This window comes from Acipenser ruthenus, chromosome 12, assembly GCF_902713425.1.
Source record: "Acipenser ruthenus chromosome 12, fAciRut3.2 maternal haplotype, whole genome shotgun sequence".
NCBI lineage: Eukaryota > Metazoa > Chordata > Actinopteri > Acipenseriformes > Acipenseridae > Acipenser > Acipenser ruthenus.
Window position 1 is genome coordinate 25,969,212 of NC_081200.1, and position 13,585 is coordinate 25,982,796.

General features: G+C 40.8%; 1 protein-coding gene across 9 annotated transcripts in view; it reads right to left on the reverse strand.

Moving 5' to 3' along the window:
* LOC117417382 (leucine-rich repeat-containing protein 7-like) overlaps positions 1-13,585 on the reverse strand; it is a 343,846-nt gene that overhangs the window by 67,332 nt on the left and 262,929 nt on the right. For all 9 annotated transcript variants that reach the window (XM_059034716.1, XM_034029512.3, XM_034029519.3 and 6 more), the window contains one exon: positions 12,988-13,051. In XM_059034716.1, coding sequence (XP_058890699.1) covers positions 12,988-13,051 — 64 coding nt within the window. The remainder of the gene's footprint in view (positions 1-12,987; positions 13,052-13,585) is intronic.

Genomic DNA, 13,585 nt, shown 5'->3' on the forward strand with positions numbered 1-13,585 from the left:
GCACAGAGAGCATCATGAAGAACAAGGAACACACCAGGCAGGTCCGAGATACTGTTGTGGAGAAGTTTAAAGCCGGATTTGGATACAAAAAGATTTCCCAAGCTTTAAACATCCCAAGGAGCACTGTGCAAGCGATAATATTGAAATGGAAGGAGTATCAGACCACTGCAAATCTACCAAGACCTGGCCGTCCCTCTAAACTTTCAGCTCATACAAGGAGAAGACTGATCAGAGATGCAGCCAAGAGGCCCATGATCACTCTGGATGAACTGCAGAGATCTACAGCTGAGGTGGGAGACTCTGTCCATAGGACAACAATCAGTCGTATACTGCACAAATCTGGCCTTTATGGAAGAGTGGTAAGAAGAAAGCCATTTCTTAAAGATATCCATAAAAAGTGTCGTTTACAGTTTGCCACAAGCCACCTGGGAGACACACCAAACATGTGGAAGAAGGTGCTCTGGTCAGATGAAACCAAAATCGAACTTTTTGGCAACAATGCAAAACATTATGTTTGGCGTAAAAGCAACGCAGCTCATCACCCTGAACACACCATCCCCACTGTCAAACATGGTGGTGGCAGCATCATGGTTTGGGCCTGCTTTTCTTCAGCAGGGACAGGGAAGATGGTTAAAATTGATGGGAAGATGGATGGAGCCAATTACAGGACCATTCTGGAAGAAAACCTGATGGAGTCTGCAAAAGACCTGAGACTGGGACGGAGATTTGTCTTCCAACAAGACAATGATCCAAAACATAAAGCAAAATCTACAATGGAATGGTTCACAAATAAACATATCCAGGTGTTAGAATGGCCAAGTCAAAGTCCAGACCTGAATCCAATCGAGAATCTGTGGAAAGAACTGAAAACTGCTGTTCACAAATGCTCTCCATCCAACCTCACTGAGCTCGAGCTGTTTTGCAAGGAGGAATGGGCAAAAATTTCAGTCTCTCGATGTGCAAAACTGATAGAGACATACCCCAAGCGACTTACAGCTGTAATCGCAGCAAAAGGTGGCGCTACAAAGTATTAACTTAAGGGGGCTGAATAATTTTGCACGCCCAATTTTTCAGTTTTTTATTTGTTAAAAAAGTTTGAAATATCCAATAAATTTCGTTCCACTTCATGATTGTGTCCCACTTGTTGTTGATTCTTCACAAAAAATTACAGTTTCATATCTTTATGTTTGAAGCCTGAAATGTGGCAAAAGGTCGCAAAGTTCAAGGGGGCCGAATACTTTCGCAAGGCACTGTATGTTGACCTGATGAGGAAACTGATCCTGCTCTGTTCCATTGACCATAGGTCTTGCCAGCCAATCTTGCGTTGTTCCACACTCTCCCATCTCATCCATTCTCCCTGCTTGGCCTGGGAAATGGCCTTTATACACCTCATCCTCTCCTCCTGCTTTTGCACCTCGTTGACTACCAGCTTCCTCCTTTGAGCTGGGGCTGCCTTGTGCCATGTAGGAGGAGCCGAACTGAAACCAAGACCCCCTCTTCCATGCTGAACTTGCCCCATGATATTACCAATTCGAAGGGCAGCCTTTGCATCTTCCACAGCTTTCTTTGCCGCCCACTTTCTTCCAGTTTTCAACACAGGTGCTGCCTCCCTTACGCATTTGTTGCGTGACTCTACTAATGTCATTTCCAGTCTGACCTTGGCGCACTTAAACTCCTTGGTTAGAGCAGAGACTGGTAGCTGCAGTATTCCTTTACCATAAAGTCCCACTCTGCTGAGGCAGCGTGGAACTCCCAACCATTTCCTGATGTATGAACTGATTAAAGCTTCCAGCTTCTCTACTGTTGTCAAAGAAACCTCGTACACAGTCAGTGGCCACAGCAACCTCGGCAGTAGCCCAAACTGAAAGCACCAGAGTTTTAGTTTACCTGGTAGAGCGCAGCTGTCCATGCTCTTCAACCCTTCCACTGCTTGTTGTCTAACTTCTCCCACACGAACTGTGTCCTTTAGATCCCCGTCGTACCATCTCCCAAGACTCTTCACTGGCTTCTCAGACACTGTTGGTATTGCCTCACCATTAATGAAGAATGTTTTATCTACTACTTTACCTTTAATTATAGAGATGCTCCTTGATTTAGTGGGCTTGAATTGCATTCGTGCCCATTCAATGTTATTGGTTAATTTGCCCAATAATCGATTAGTGCAGGCTACTGTTGTAGTCATGGTTGTCATGTCATCCATGTATGCTCGAATTGGTGGTAGTCACATTCCAGAAGCCAAGCGCTCTCCTCCTACTACCCATTTTTATGCCCTAATGATTACTTCCATTGCCATGGTAAAAGCCAGTGGAGAAATGGTGCATCCTGCCATTATTCCAACGTCTAGGCATGCCATGTAGTGCTGAATTCTGAAGTTGAAAAACTAAATTGCAAATCTCCAAAATAGGCTTTCACTAAATTTGTTATTGTCATCGGTACACTGAAAAAATCAAATGCTGCCCAAAGTAGTTCATGTGGCACTGAACCATATGCATTAGCCAAATCCAGGAATGTCACATGGAGCTCCTTCCTCTCCTTTTTAGCTGATTGAATTTGTTGCCAGATCACATTGATGTGTTCTAAGCAACCTGGGAAACCTGGAACGCCCGCTTTTTGTATTGAAGTGTCAATGAAGCAGTTCTTTAATAGGTAAGCTGACAATCTCTGAGCAATAATGCTGAAGAAAATCTTGCATTCTACGTTTAATAGGGAAATGGGATGAAACTGACTGATGCTTGTAGAATCTTTTTCTTTAGGTATAAAGACTCCACCTGCTTGGCGCCATGCTCTTGGTACAACCTGTTTTTCCCATGCCACTTTCATCAATTTCCACAGAATTCGTAGAACTCCTGAAGCACTCTTGTACACTCTGTACGGAACTCCATTGGGCCCTGGAGATGATGAAGCCCTTGCTTTTTTCACAGCTTGCTCTATTTCTTGTCACTTAGGTGTACAGTCCTCCATTTGGTATTCTGGTGGATTGATAGGTGGGATGTCTGACGGAATTGACATAGGCTCCTGCCTTTTTGAATCTGAATGTGTTTCCTCCAAATATCTCTCCAGCTCAACCTTAGATGCTTTTAGTGTGCCATTCTTCTCACTGGTGAATAACTTCTTTACAAATTTGAATGGGTCTTTATAAAAGTTAGCTCTCGCACGCTCCTTCTTTTTGTAGCGTTTCCGTAGGCGCTCATCTCTGTGCAATGTTGCAAGCTTATCTTTTATGACCCTTTGTAAGAGATTGAGTCCCTCCTTCTGACTTTGTTCTGCTCTTCTCCATTGGTTCCTCAGCTGTCTCCTTTCTCTAACTAAGCGTTCAATCTCCTGCTGCCGTCTAGACTTTCCAGGAATAGTTTGTACTTTTTCCTTCCTTTTTTCAACTCCAAACCTCTCACTTCCATATGCGTAGATGATGTCCCCAAATTTATCCAGCTTCTTTTCAACTGTTCCACTTAATCTTTCCAATGCAACGCAGAGATCTGTGTTTACTGTGTCCCATGCAGTTTTCTCACAAGCTCTTGGCCATTTAACTCCAGGCTTGTGCCCGTTGAGGTTCTTTTCTCTCTTATGCTGGTTTGTCTGACCGGGTTCACAAGGATCATTAGGTTCATCACTAACTGTGTCCATGCAAGTCCTCCTCACATCTATGACAGGGGTGCTGATATCCTGCGAACTGTGGTTTGCTTCCTGTCGCTGGATTTCATTCGACTGACTTGACTGACTTTGTAAGAAGTACTGATCAATGCGAGGCCCTTGTCCCTTCTCCCTCAAGCATTTCATTCTCCCTTGATGAATCTTCAAACCCCTGACCGTTGTCGCCTTGCTCCAGCCGCAGACACAAACCTGGAGTTCCATGTCTTTGTTAACTGCAGATCTTGAACTAGTCTTTTGTGAAGTACTCTCCATACTCATATCCGTTTCCGTTCCTAAATCGTTAACCGTGTTGTCCAACGTTGAGTCATCTTCCGCCCCCGCTCTCGCAGACTCTAGGGGTATTTTTCTCTTTAATTTCTTAGAAGCCTTGGGCGGGTGTCTCCAGCATCCTGTAAACACAGAGCTGGATACTGCCGACAAGGGTAGCTAACCCTTACCAGCCCCAATGGGGTCTCTTTCCTCCTGTCAGCTGTCTCTCCAGGCTGTCACAAGGTCTTTCCCTTGTTGCCAGCTGCACTATTCACAGCAGTCACTGGACGTATCCAGATCTTCATGATTTCCATTACACGAGAGTAGATGTTAAAACTTCATGCTGATTTGAACTCGGCTCTCGCCAAGATAAGCACCAACTAAGACGTAGCGAAGCAGTATTAGGCTTAGAAAATAGGAGTGATGTGCTTTGACATCCAAACTAAATTTCTTGGTCAGCAGCTGTTCATATTCAAGGTTTACCATGTATAATCCTTTTTTTTATTCACTAACGAAAAGGTACCGTATGGTACAAGAAAACCAGAGTTAATGGTCTAATGTCCATTACCTCATTATGTTATCTATAAAATTAATGAGAGCTTGGCAGTGAGAATTAGGATGTAGGCATCTTATCAGTAGGTATGACTTCATGCAATCAATTTGGAAAAGTGCTTACAGTCGAGTTTCTTATTAATTAAAAGAAACTCTGGTTAGAAGTTGGGCCCCCTCGAGTCCTTATCTATAAGCTGTCAAGGACTGCTGAAGCAGGGGTTTTAGCTAGAGAGAAGCCAAGTTTGTACACATTTATACATGAAACAAAACCAGATTATTGAGAACACACTGAAAAAAACACACTGTTCTACTGTTTAGAAGGAAATATATTTTAGACAAAGGCCGGAATAATTAAACAGTGCTTTAAAAAACACCTCTCTATATATACTTGTATCTTAAAGAACTCTGTGGTAGAGGTCTGCTCGGGCATAAATTTAAAATCCGATCCGAACCTGACCTGACCAAACAAAATCCGAACCCGACCTGAGCCCGACACCTTTGAAATATTTGCATACCCGACCCGACCCGACCATCTCCACAAATATATTCCTAACATACCCTATTGCAAATATCTTCAGTGTAGAGTATCTTCAGTGTAGAGTATTCCTGGTTTCCAGTTGAAATGTAAATAAATAAAGAAAAAAATCACTCTCAATTAATCATATCTCATTTACTTCCTTTCCTAGTAATCCAACACTGTATGATTTAAAAGTTACCATAAATAGCCACACAGAAGATGCTCTTGCAAATTTGCATTTCGCATTTTGGACATGTCTATATCATCTCAAACTGCAAAATTAACGTTCAACAACAAATATTACACCACAACTATGGCTTTAAAACAGCTACAGCTACAGGACGAATACATCACTTTTCAGTAATATTTTGCAAGATTTGCATTGTACAAAGCCACATAGACTTTTATTATCACTGAATTCAACAATGTAGTAATTTTTTCCAAACAGTGGATTTAGACGTACCCTTTCCAGCAACAGAACGCTCTGTTCCACTGCTACACATTCTCTTGTCGATATACTGTATATATAAGTTTACAAACGAGAGGAGGCCCTTCAGCCCATCTTGCTCATTTAGTTGTTAGTAGCTTATTGATCCCAGAATCTCATCAAGCAGCATCTTGAAGGATCCCAGGGTGTCAGCTTCAACAACATTACGATGAATTAAAGAGCAGTGTTTTAATACTGTACATTTAGTCGTTCTTTACATTTAAACAAATGCATATAGGTTCAGGACAAATATGTTTTGTATAATTAAATGGAACAAAACAGTTTGTGTCATTATCTTAACAAAGGCATGAATTGTCGACTGATGAGTGCTATCAATTAGGCATTGCACTTGGTGTTTTTTTTGTGTGCATTTGTATAAGACTGACTGTGTTAAAATTTGGTGATGTTGGTGTTTTGCAACTGAAATGTATCCGCCCACATAGCATTTGTTGACAGGCTGCACAAAATGTCAGTTTATCAGCTGAGATGATTATTGGTTTTTAGTTGCGTTGGAAATTAATTATATCCTGTTACTTAGCAAAGCCCGGTGACGGAGCATTTGACAGGCTGCACAAAACGAATAAGCGGGTTTGTGAGACGATATTAGAGAGGTAATTTCTCAAATAACCTATGGTGCATGGCGAGTGGTTTTTCAAAAAACATAAAGCAGGAAGAGAGTTTTAGGAAGCACTTGCACACAGAGAAAGAAAAAAAAATACTCACTTGAAATTAAAAATGCCATAATCCTCTCACTGATAACACTAACCCGACCTGACCAGACCCGAGCCCAAACCATAATATATAAACTACACCTGACCCGACCCGAACCCGACACTTATTGTGGGGTCCCATCGGGTCGGTAGCAAGGCTCTACTCTGTGTTACTGGAAAATATGTTATCAGTCTGGTTACCTCACATATTTTAGAGATTAGAAAGATAGGGGACATGAGATCATATACAATTAATTTTAAAGGAGTTGCCGGGACTTTTTAAATATATTATTCCCTTAAAGATAAGAGCTGCCAAAACAGACCAAATGTCTTCTGGCGCACAAAGCTATAAAAGTCTATAAAAGTCATGGCAAGACTACAGTCAAGTATCATTCAACTTGGTAACACAAGCTGTTTGGTCCATTCTCTGAAGATCTCTGAAAAACTGATTTCTGTTTGGTCATATTCAGAAGCCTCTGCCTTTGAAGACAGTGCTTGTCTATACTTATATTCTACACAAAACTTCCATATATTGGGAGGTAAGCATAGTCTTGAATTTATATCTCACTTATACTGAAGCATTGCTATAGGGATAGGAATTATATTTTATTTAGGCTTTAGGATTTAGCGGTGGGCGTTTTAGCATTTTGCATGTCTGGCCTAAGGGCAAAACATGTGATAACCATAATTGTATTTAAGTGTTAATGCAGTTAAATTTGTAAAGGTACTGGATTGCCCAGATTGCCTATTAGCTGGGCTCCGACGTGGTCTGTAACCACTAGATCCATTTTTAAGCATTTAATAAACCAAAGGAGTACAATTACTGCTCTGATTCATTAAAACTTCAAATTTGAGTGGGTCTGTGTGATTTTTCTTGATTACTAAAAAATTGTCTGGATATACTAATAAGGGGGCAACAGATGTTGCCGGCTTTATCGCCTTGTGTGACCACCCTGGGCAACACCCCGACAACACACTGGTAACACACTGGCAACACGTCGGCGATATGTCTCCCACTTAGGATGATGTTCTATTTTTCAGGCAACACGAGGGCAACATTTTCAATACCAGCCAATCAAATTTGATAGTAGTGTCACATGATGATAAGGCTCAACCATAACGTCACACAGACAGTGTATATGAGTATTCTGATTAATGTCCACGATTATGATAACATATTTAAGCTATGAAAACAAGCGTATTTTTAAAAATGTTTTATTTTAAATTAATTTGCCCTGTATGCAGTTATGGAGGATAATTTGTGCCAAAATTAAAAAATAAATACATAAATAAAAAATAGATGTAATTTATTTCAATTTTTATTTATTTCATTATTTTGGTTTTTATTTATTTATTTTGTTATTTATTTATGTATTTATTTGTTTCATTTGTTATAATGTAATTAGTACATTTTTATATCATACTCTTCCTTCGCAGCATGTTTACGTCTCATGGCAAAAAAACTTGCATTATGATTGGTTTGCATTACGTTGTTGCCTGTGTGTTGCCAGCTTGTCGCCAGCTTGTCGACGGCAGGCTTGTCTCCCATGTGACCACCTAAAACTGCAAGGCAACACACAGGCAACAAATGTGTTCCTCTTGTTGCTGTCGACAAAAGTTGTCCATGTGACCAGGCCTTAAGAGTGTGCTCAGAGCATAAATACATAAAAGAAGTACATGGAATCCGACACTATGCCTTACAAAAGGCTTTAGTTTTATCAACTCAGTAAACCCAGGAATGGCACATTTATGTACAATGGGATGTATTCTATTTGTTATATTTCGTTTGTTGATTTTGTTCTGGATTATCATCAGGTATGTTCATAGTAAATTTAAATCTCTACTAGACTTCTTATTGGAAGTACTAACAGGCGGAGAAGTTGCATAATTAGAGGGGAATATGAACAGATTGATTATCACAAAAGATTAAGATAGATTTAGTCTGCCAAAATGGGCCCCAAAGATAGGCTGCAACAATGATAGGGAATACTTCGAGTAAGGTTGTGGATTTAAGCTGAGGAGGAATATTGTTGATATCTGGAGGCCAGACATCTGAGAAGGATTGATTAAGAAAAATTCTGCCAAAACCGATAGAAGAAGCATCTGTATGGAGTGAGAGGTCATGAGGGGCAGAAATGAAATCATCGTAAAACAGAGATAGGCTGTTCCAGTGCTGTAAGAGAGGACCACTCCCTAATGTCTTTCCTGGCTTCAGCTGTAATATTAATGTGAGAGTTGAGATTTTTAGCTGTTTTAGAAAGAGCGAGAAGATGAGAAACAAATGTCCTACCTTGAGGAATGATGCAAATTGCAAAACTGAAATGTCCCAGGAGTGAAAGAAGGTTCAGTTTAGAAATGAAGTGGTTGATCTCAAAAAATGAGATCAACCACTGAATGAGAGCACAAATGCGTTCCAGTTTATTGGAAGGCAGTCAGGCTTCAAATCGAATAGTATCCAAAGTTATTCCTAGGAACTCAAGAGAGTGAACTGGACTGATGGTTTTCTCCTATGAGAGGGGGACGCCAACTGCTGTGAAGAGAGACCTGAGAGTGCTTCAGCTGGAGCGGCTGATGGAGGAGATATAATGAGAAAGTCATCTAATAAATGTAGCAGAAAGGGGATGCGATTAATATGGAGTAGAATCCAGCAGAGTGCTGCAGAGAGTGAATCAAAGATCTTAGGGCTGCTGCAGTACCCAAAAGTTAGTTTAGTAGCAAAGTAAAATTGCCCTTTCCAACAGATACCAAAAAGATGACCGAGAGAAGGGAGTATAGGCATGACTTTGAAGGCATCGGAAATGTCTGCTTTAGATAACCAGGAACCCCGTCCTGATACCATATAACGGGAAATTTTGGCGGGGAATTTATTTTGGCTTTATTGGCAGTTTTGATTGGATCGCCAATAATACTTCTGCCAATCACTGTTGCATAGAGTGCTCCTAACAGAGCTATCCCGCCCCCTGTGTAGTGCAGAGGAAAAGAGAACGTTCGTAACACGATTTAACTTACTGGTATATTGTAAATTGGAGAAAGGAAATGTCTATTTCAAAGTACTTTAAACAGTTAGTTGGATTACCTGCCGTACCCAGGATTCCAAGATTGGTATGCAGAACAGGTTAAGGAAGCGCTGGACAAGGGAAAGAATGTCAAAGTGGACATGAGAATAGCAGTGATGAAGCCAAGTGATTGCTGGATTGTGCAAGCGTTTGAATACATTAAAAGTAGGGGCTCCCAAGTGGCACATCCAGTAAAAGGCATTCCGCATGGAGTGCAGGATGCGCCCTATAGCCTGGAGGTCGCCGGTTCGAGTCCAGGCTATTCCACTGCCGACCATGGACGGAAGTTCCCAGGGGGCGGCGCACAATTGGCCGACCATTTTTGTTTGTTTCAGCTTTAATGTTAAAGTTTTCACACGTGGCAATACTGTGATCATTTGCACTGTGTTACATGTTAGTGAACCATAGCTATTTTAAAACTAACAGTTATAAAATGTGTATAAGTTTACTGCAATTAAGGGCTATATTTTGTGTGGTCCAGTGGTTAAAGAAAAGGGCTTGTAACCAGGAGGTCCCTGGTTCAAATCCCACCTCACTTAACCTCCTTGTGCTCCGTCTTTCGGGTGAGACGTAGTTGTAAGTGACTCTGCAGCTGATACATAGTTCACACACCCTAGTATCTGTAAGTCGCCTTGGATAAAGGCGTCTGCTAAATAAACAAATAATAATAATAATAATAAATTGTTGTTCTTCAAGTTGCTGCAGTGACATTATATGTGCAAAAACGAGTTACTGTAAATCTGATACCGGTACTGTTTTATCAGACAGATTTAATTAATTAAACATGTTTGAATGTTTTTGAAATAAAAAGTGTTTTTTTGTATTTATCGAGAGGGACAGTGTAAATGCAGAACTGTGTGGCATTTATTTATTTACTGGTATTTGTTTATTTATTTTTTGGTGAAAAGTGCCAATTCTGTAAAAAAACGTCAAAATCCACTAAGGTAGCAAATCCGCCAAATTTAATACCAGCCAAAATATCCCGTTATACTATATTTATACTGTATTTTGATGGAATGGATAGCATCAGATATGGTGATGTAATTAAAAGAAAACTGATTTGAGGGAATGAGAGAATTAATGCTGCTGATAGAAGAGCCACGAGGGGCAGAGAGGTTGATGATGAGGCGCTTCTTGTCTGACATTTTCTTTGTAGCTACTCCAATAGGATTAATGTGGACTTGAGAGAAAGGAGGGGCTGAAAACGGGACCTCCATGAATCCCTCTGAGATCTCGGAATTGATGAGAGAATCAACGACTTCTGGTTCTTTTATAGCAGATTGGAGGTTTTTAACAGAGGAACAGAGAAAGAAGGGATGGATTTTAAACCAGGAGAAAAACCATTAGTAAGGCCAGAAATTAGGTAATTAACAAAAAAAAAACAATTGAGGTGATATTGAAGAGCATCTGATAGAGCCGGGATGTTGATAGGGGTAGAATCGATTATGAATGGCCACCGAAACTGCACATTTGTAAAAAAAACTGCACTTTTTAGAAATGCATAATGAGGAGTTGAAATTATTGCACAGCTGTCTGCCTCCAGAATATTTGATGGGTCTTCCATTGCTTGTTGAAAAAGCAGGCGGAGCTGAAGAATGGATAGGAGGAACTGCATGATTCCTAAAAAATAAGTGTTGTCGAGAGTAGGGGAAAAATAGTTTGAGGAGGCTGAAGAGGCTTTTGGACACAGAGAGGTAAAATGGCTGGTGGATGCACAAACACAGCAAGCATTAGTACAGGGACCACTGAATAATCTATTAAAGAGATCATGATCGGGTTGAGCCCAGTCTATCAGTGTATTGTCCAATGCTAACCAAGAAGCTGCTTTGACTGAAATGGTACCGCCATATCTGACCGAGAGAGTAACAATGTTAAGTAAATGTGAGTCCAGTTCTTTTCGTCGGTGAGCATTAACTTCACAAAGGACATCGCGAAAAACACAAAATGCAAAGACAAATTCTCCAAGAGTGAGTTTTTTAGACAGCCGAGAATCCTGAGATTTTAGAATAACAGCCAGATCTCCACAGTCAACTACCCTGTGATCAAGAAATTCTGAGGTTGCAATAAGAACAGAGACCAAATTAATGTCTTTGCCTTCAATAATATTGCGTCTCAGTTGAGGAGAGAGAGTTGCGATGACCAATTGAAGCAGAAGAGGATCCTGAACTAGAGGTTGTTAGAGTGAAGATTGGCAGTTTGAGGGCAGGTGTGGGCGTGGCTAAAGCAGTGGGAGAAGCAAGTGCTGCTGCCGGTGTGTCTCTGCTGAGATTGAAATGGCTGCTGGTTCCACGCGAGTGATTCTGTTATCAAGCGCATCAAGGCAATCAGATACTGTAGAAATGGAGGTGGAAAGAGGATGAATGAGTTGCTTGATATGGTTAAAAATTTGAAAACTTAAATCGGAGGAAGGATCAGATGAAGTTTAGAGCTGAGGGGTTGTGGAATCTGAATCAGAAGCGAATGGAGCCTTCACTGTGGGGGTGGAACGTGAACTGACAAGTTTGGATCTCTGCTGTGCCTTTTGAGGGGGACAAACAAGCTTGGCTGCTCTGGAATTGCAGTATGAAATAAATAAAGCAGCCCGATCTCTGCCAACTTCAATGGGCAATCCTTTTTTAAACAGAGCTTTCAGGAGTTTGTCGATGGGCCATTCTTTGTAAAAACGTTGTGCTGGAGAATCATCCTGAGTTCTGATGCGTTTAGAGCGACAAAGAGGAATGGCAGCGGGCACAGCTGGATGAGTCGAGGTTGAAGCAGCAGCATTGTCAGATGGAGGAGAAGCGGGACAAGTTTTTTCGGTGGATTATTTGTTGGAGGAAGACTGCCAGAAGGAGAGAAAAATTCTTCATCTGAGTCAGATGAAAATGAAAGCTACTTCGGGTGAGTAATCATTTTATCCTGATTGAAAACAAAGGTTTGTTTTAAGGTTGGTTCTGCAAACGTGCGTGGTAACCACAAACTGAAAAGCAAGACCAGAATTAGGAAGCTGGCTATGGTTTAAATAGGGTGACTGACAGGTAATTCAATGTTGACTGAGAGATGTTTTAGCGGGATAACACAGGGGAGGAGTCCCAGCTCCAGCTCCCCGAAATACACCAGGGCTCTACTCATGAGGTGGGAAACGCTTTGGCTGACTCGTGTTCGGATGTATTTGCAATAAAACAGCTGATAGAGATTTTAGTTACCAGCATAACTAGAATGTTTTAAGTTCCTATGATATTTCAATGTAAGAAAAAAGAAAAACAAAAGAAACCCAAAGAGAAGAAAATAAAAATAGCGATAGCGGGGAAACCTTGGGCAGACCCCATAAGTGTATAGCAAGCCAGCTGCGGGAGCCGAGGTAACGCTGCTGAGTGCAGCACCTTTTCTTTGTAGTTTTTGATTACTGTGTTTTATTTTCTCTTTTTAATTTTGCCTTTTGTTATTATTGTTTCAGAGAACCTGTGAATGAGCCAGCGTGCCTGTTTACCTGTGGTATCTCTGTGTACCTGTCTACCATCGTTGGTATTCAGGCCACGGACAACAGTGCCCTCTGCGGGCAAAAATAAATCACAAGAAAAAATAAATAAATAAATAAATAAATAAATAAAACTGGGCACCTGTGCAGTGTTTCCAAGTACACTTCTCTGTCTCCTGTGTCAGTGAATACCCACACCCTTCCACAGCACCTTTGAACTAATGAGTACTAACACATTGCTGTTTTGTCATAAAGGTCCATTTAAAGACAGCTGTTTCAGTCAATATGGACAATTGCACTTTCCTTACCATGTCTGTGAATTCGTTATTGCCCAGGTCTAAACGCTCCAGCTGTGTCAGTTTGTGCATTGACCTGCAGTAAACGACAAAAGACAGCACAAGACAGCATCAGCATGGAAAGAATATCACAGTGTCACAAAAGAGGTTTCAGGAACCAAACATTGACTTCAGTAGGAAAGCAAACACTGAACTTATTCCAGGACTTGAATTGAAATATATTTCATCATGAAGCCCATGACATAACACACAGTATGTACATTCAAGTTTCCATTACACAAAACTGTATGTTATTGCTTGTCTTCATCTGTTCTTTAAGAACCAAATGCCTCAAAATAAAAGGAAAGCAAAGAAGCCTAAAAAAGACACAACACACATTTTCTGTTCGGTAATTTTTTACCCCGAAGGAACTTGTAAAGATATCTGTCTTTGATTTAGAACAAAGACGTTTCTCATGATCATGTGTCAAAATAAAATGATGACAAAATACCCCAAAAAACAATTGACTCGGAAGGATGGTTAGGCACAGATCATTGTGGAGAAAGGTTCTGATGAATGATCTCCACTGGTCGTTCAAATCAATAAGAAAATAAACAGGTTGGGTAAAAGG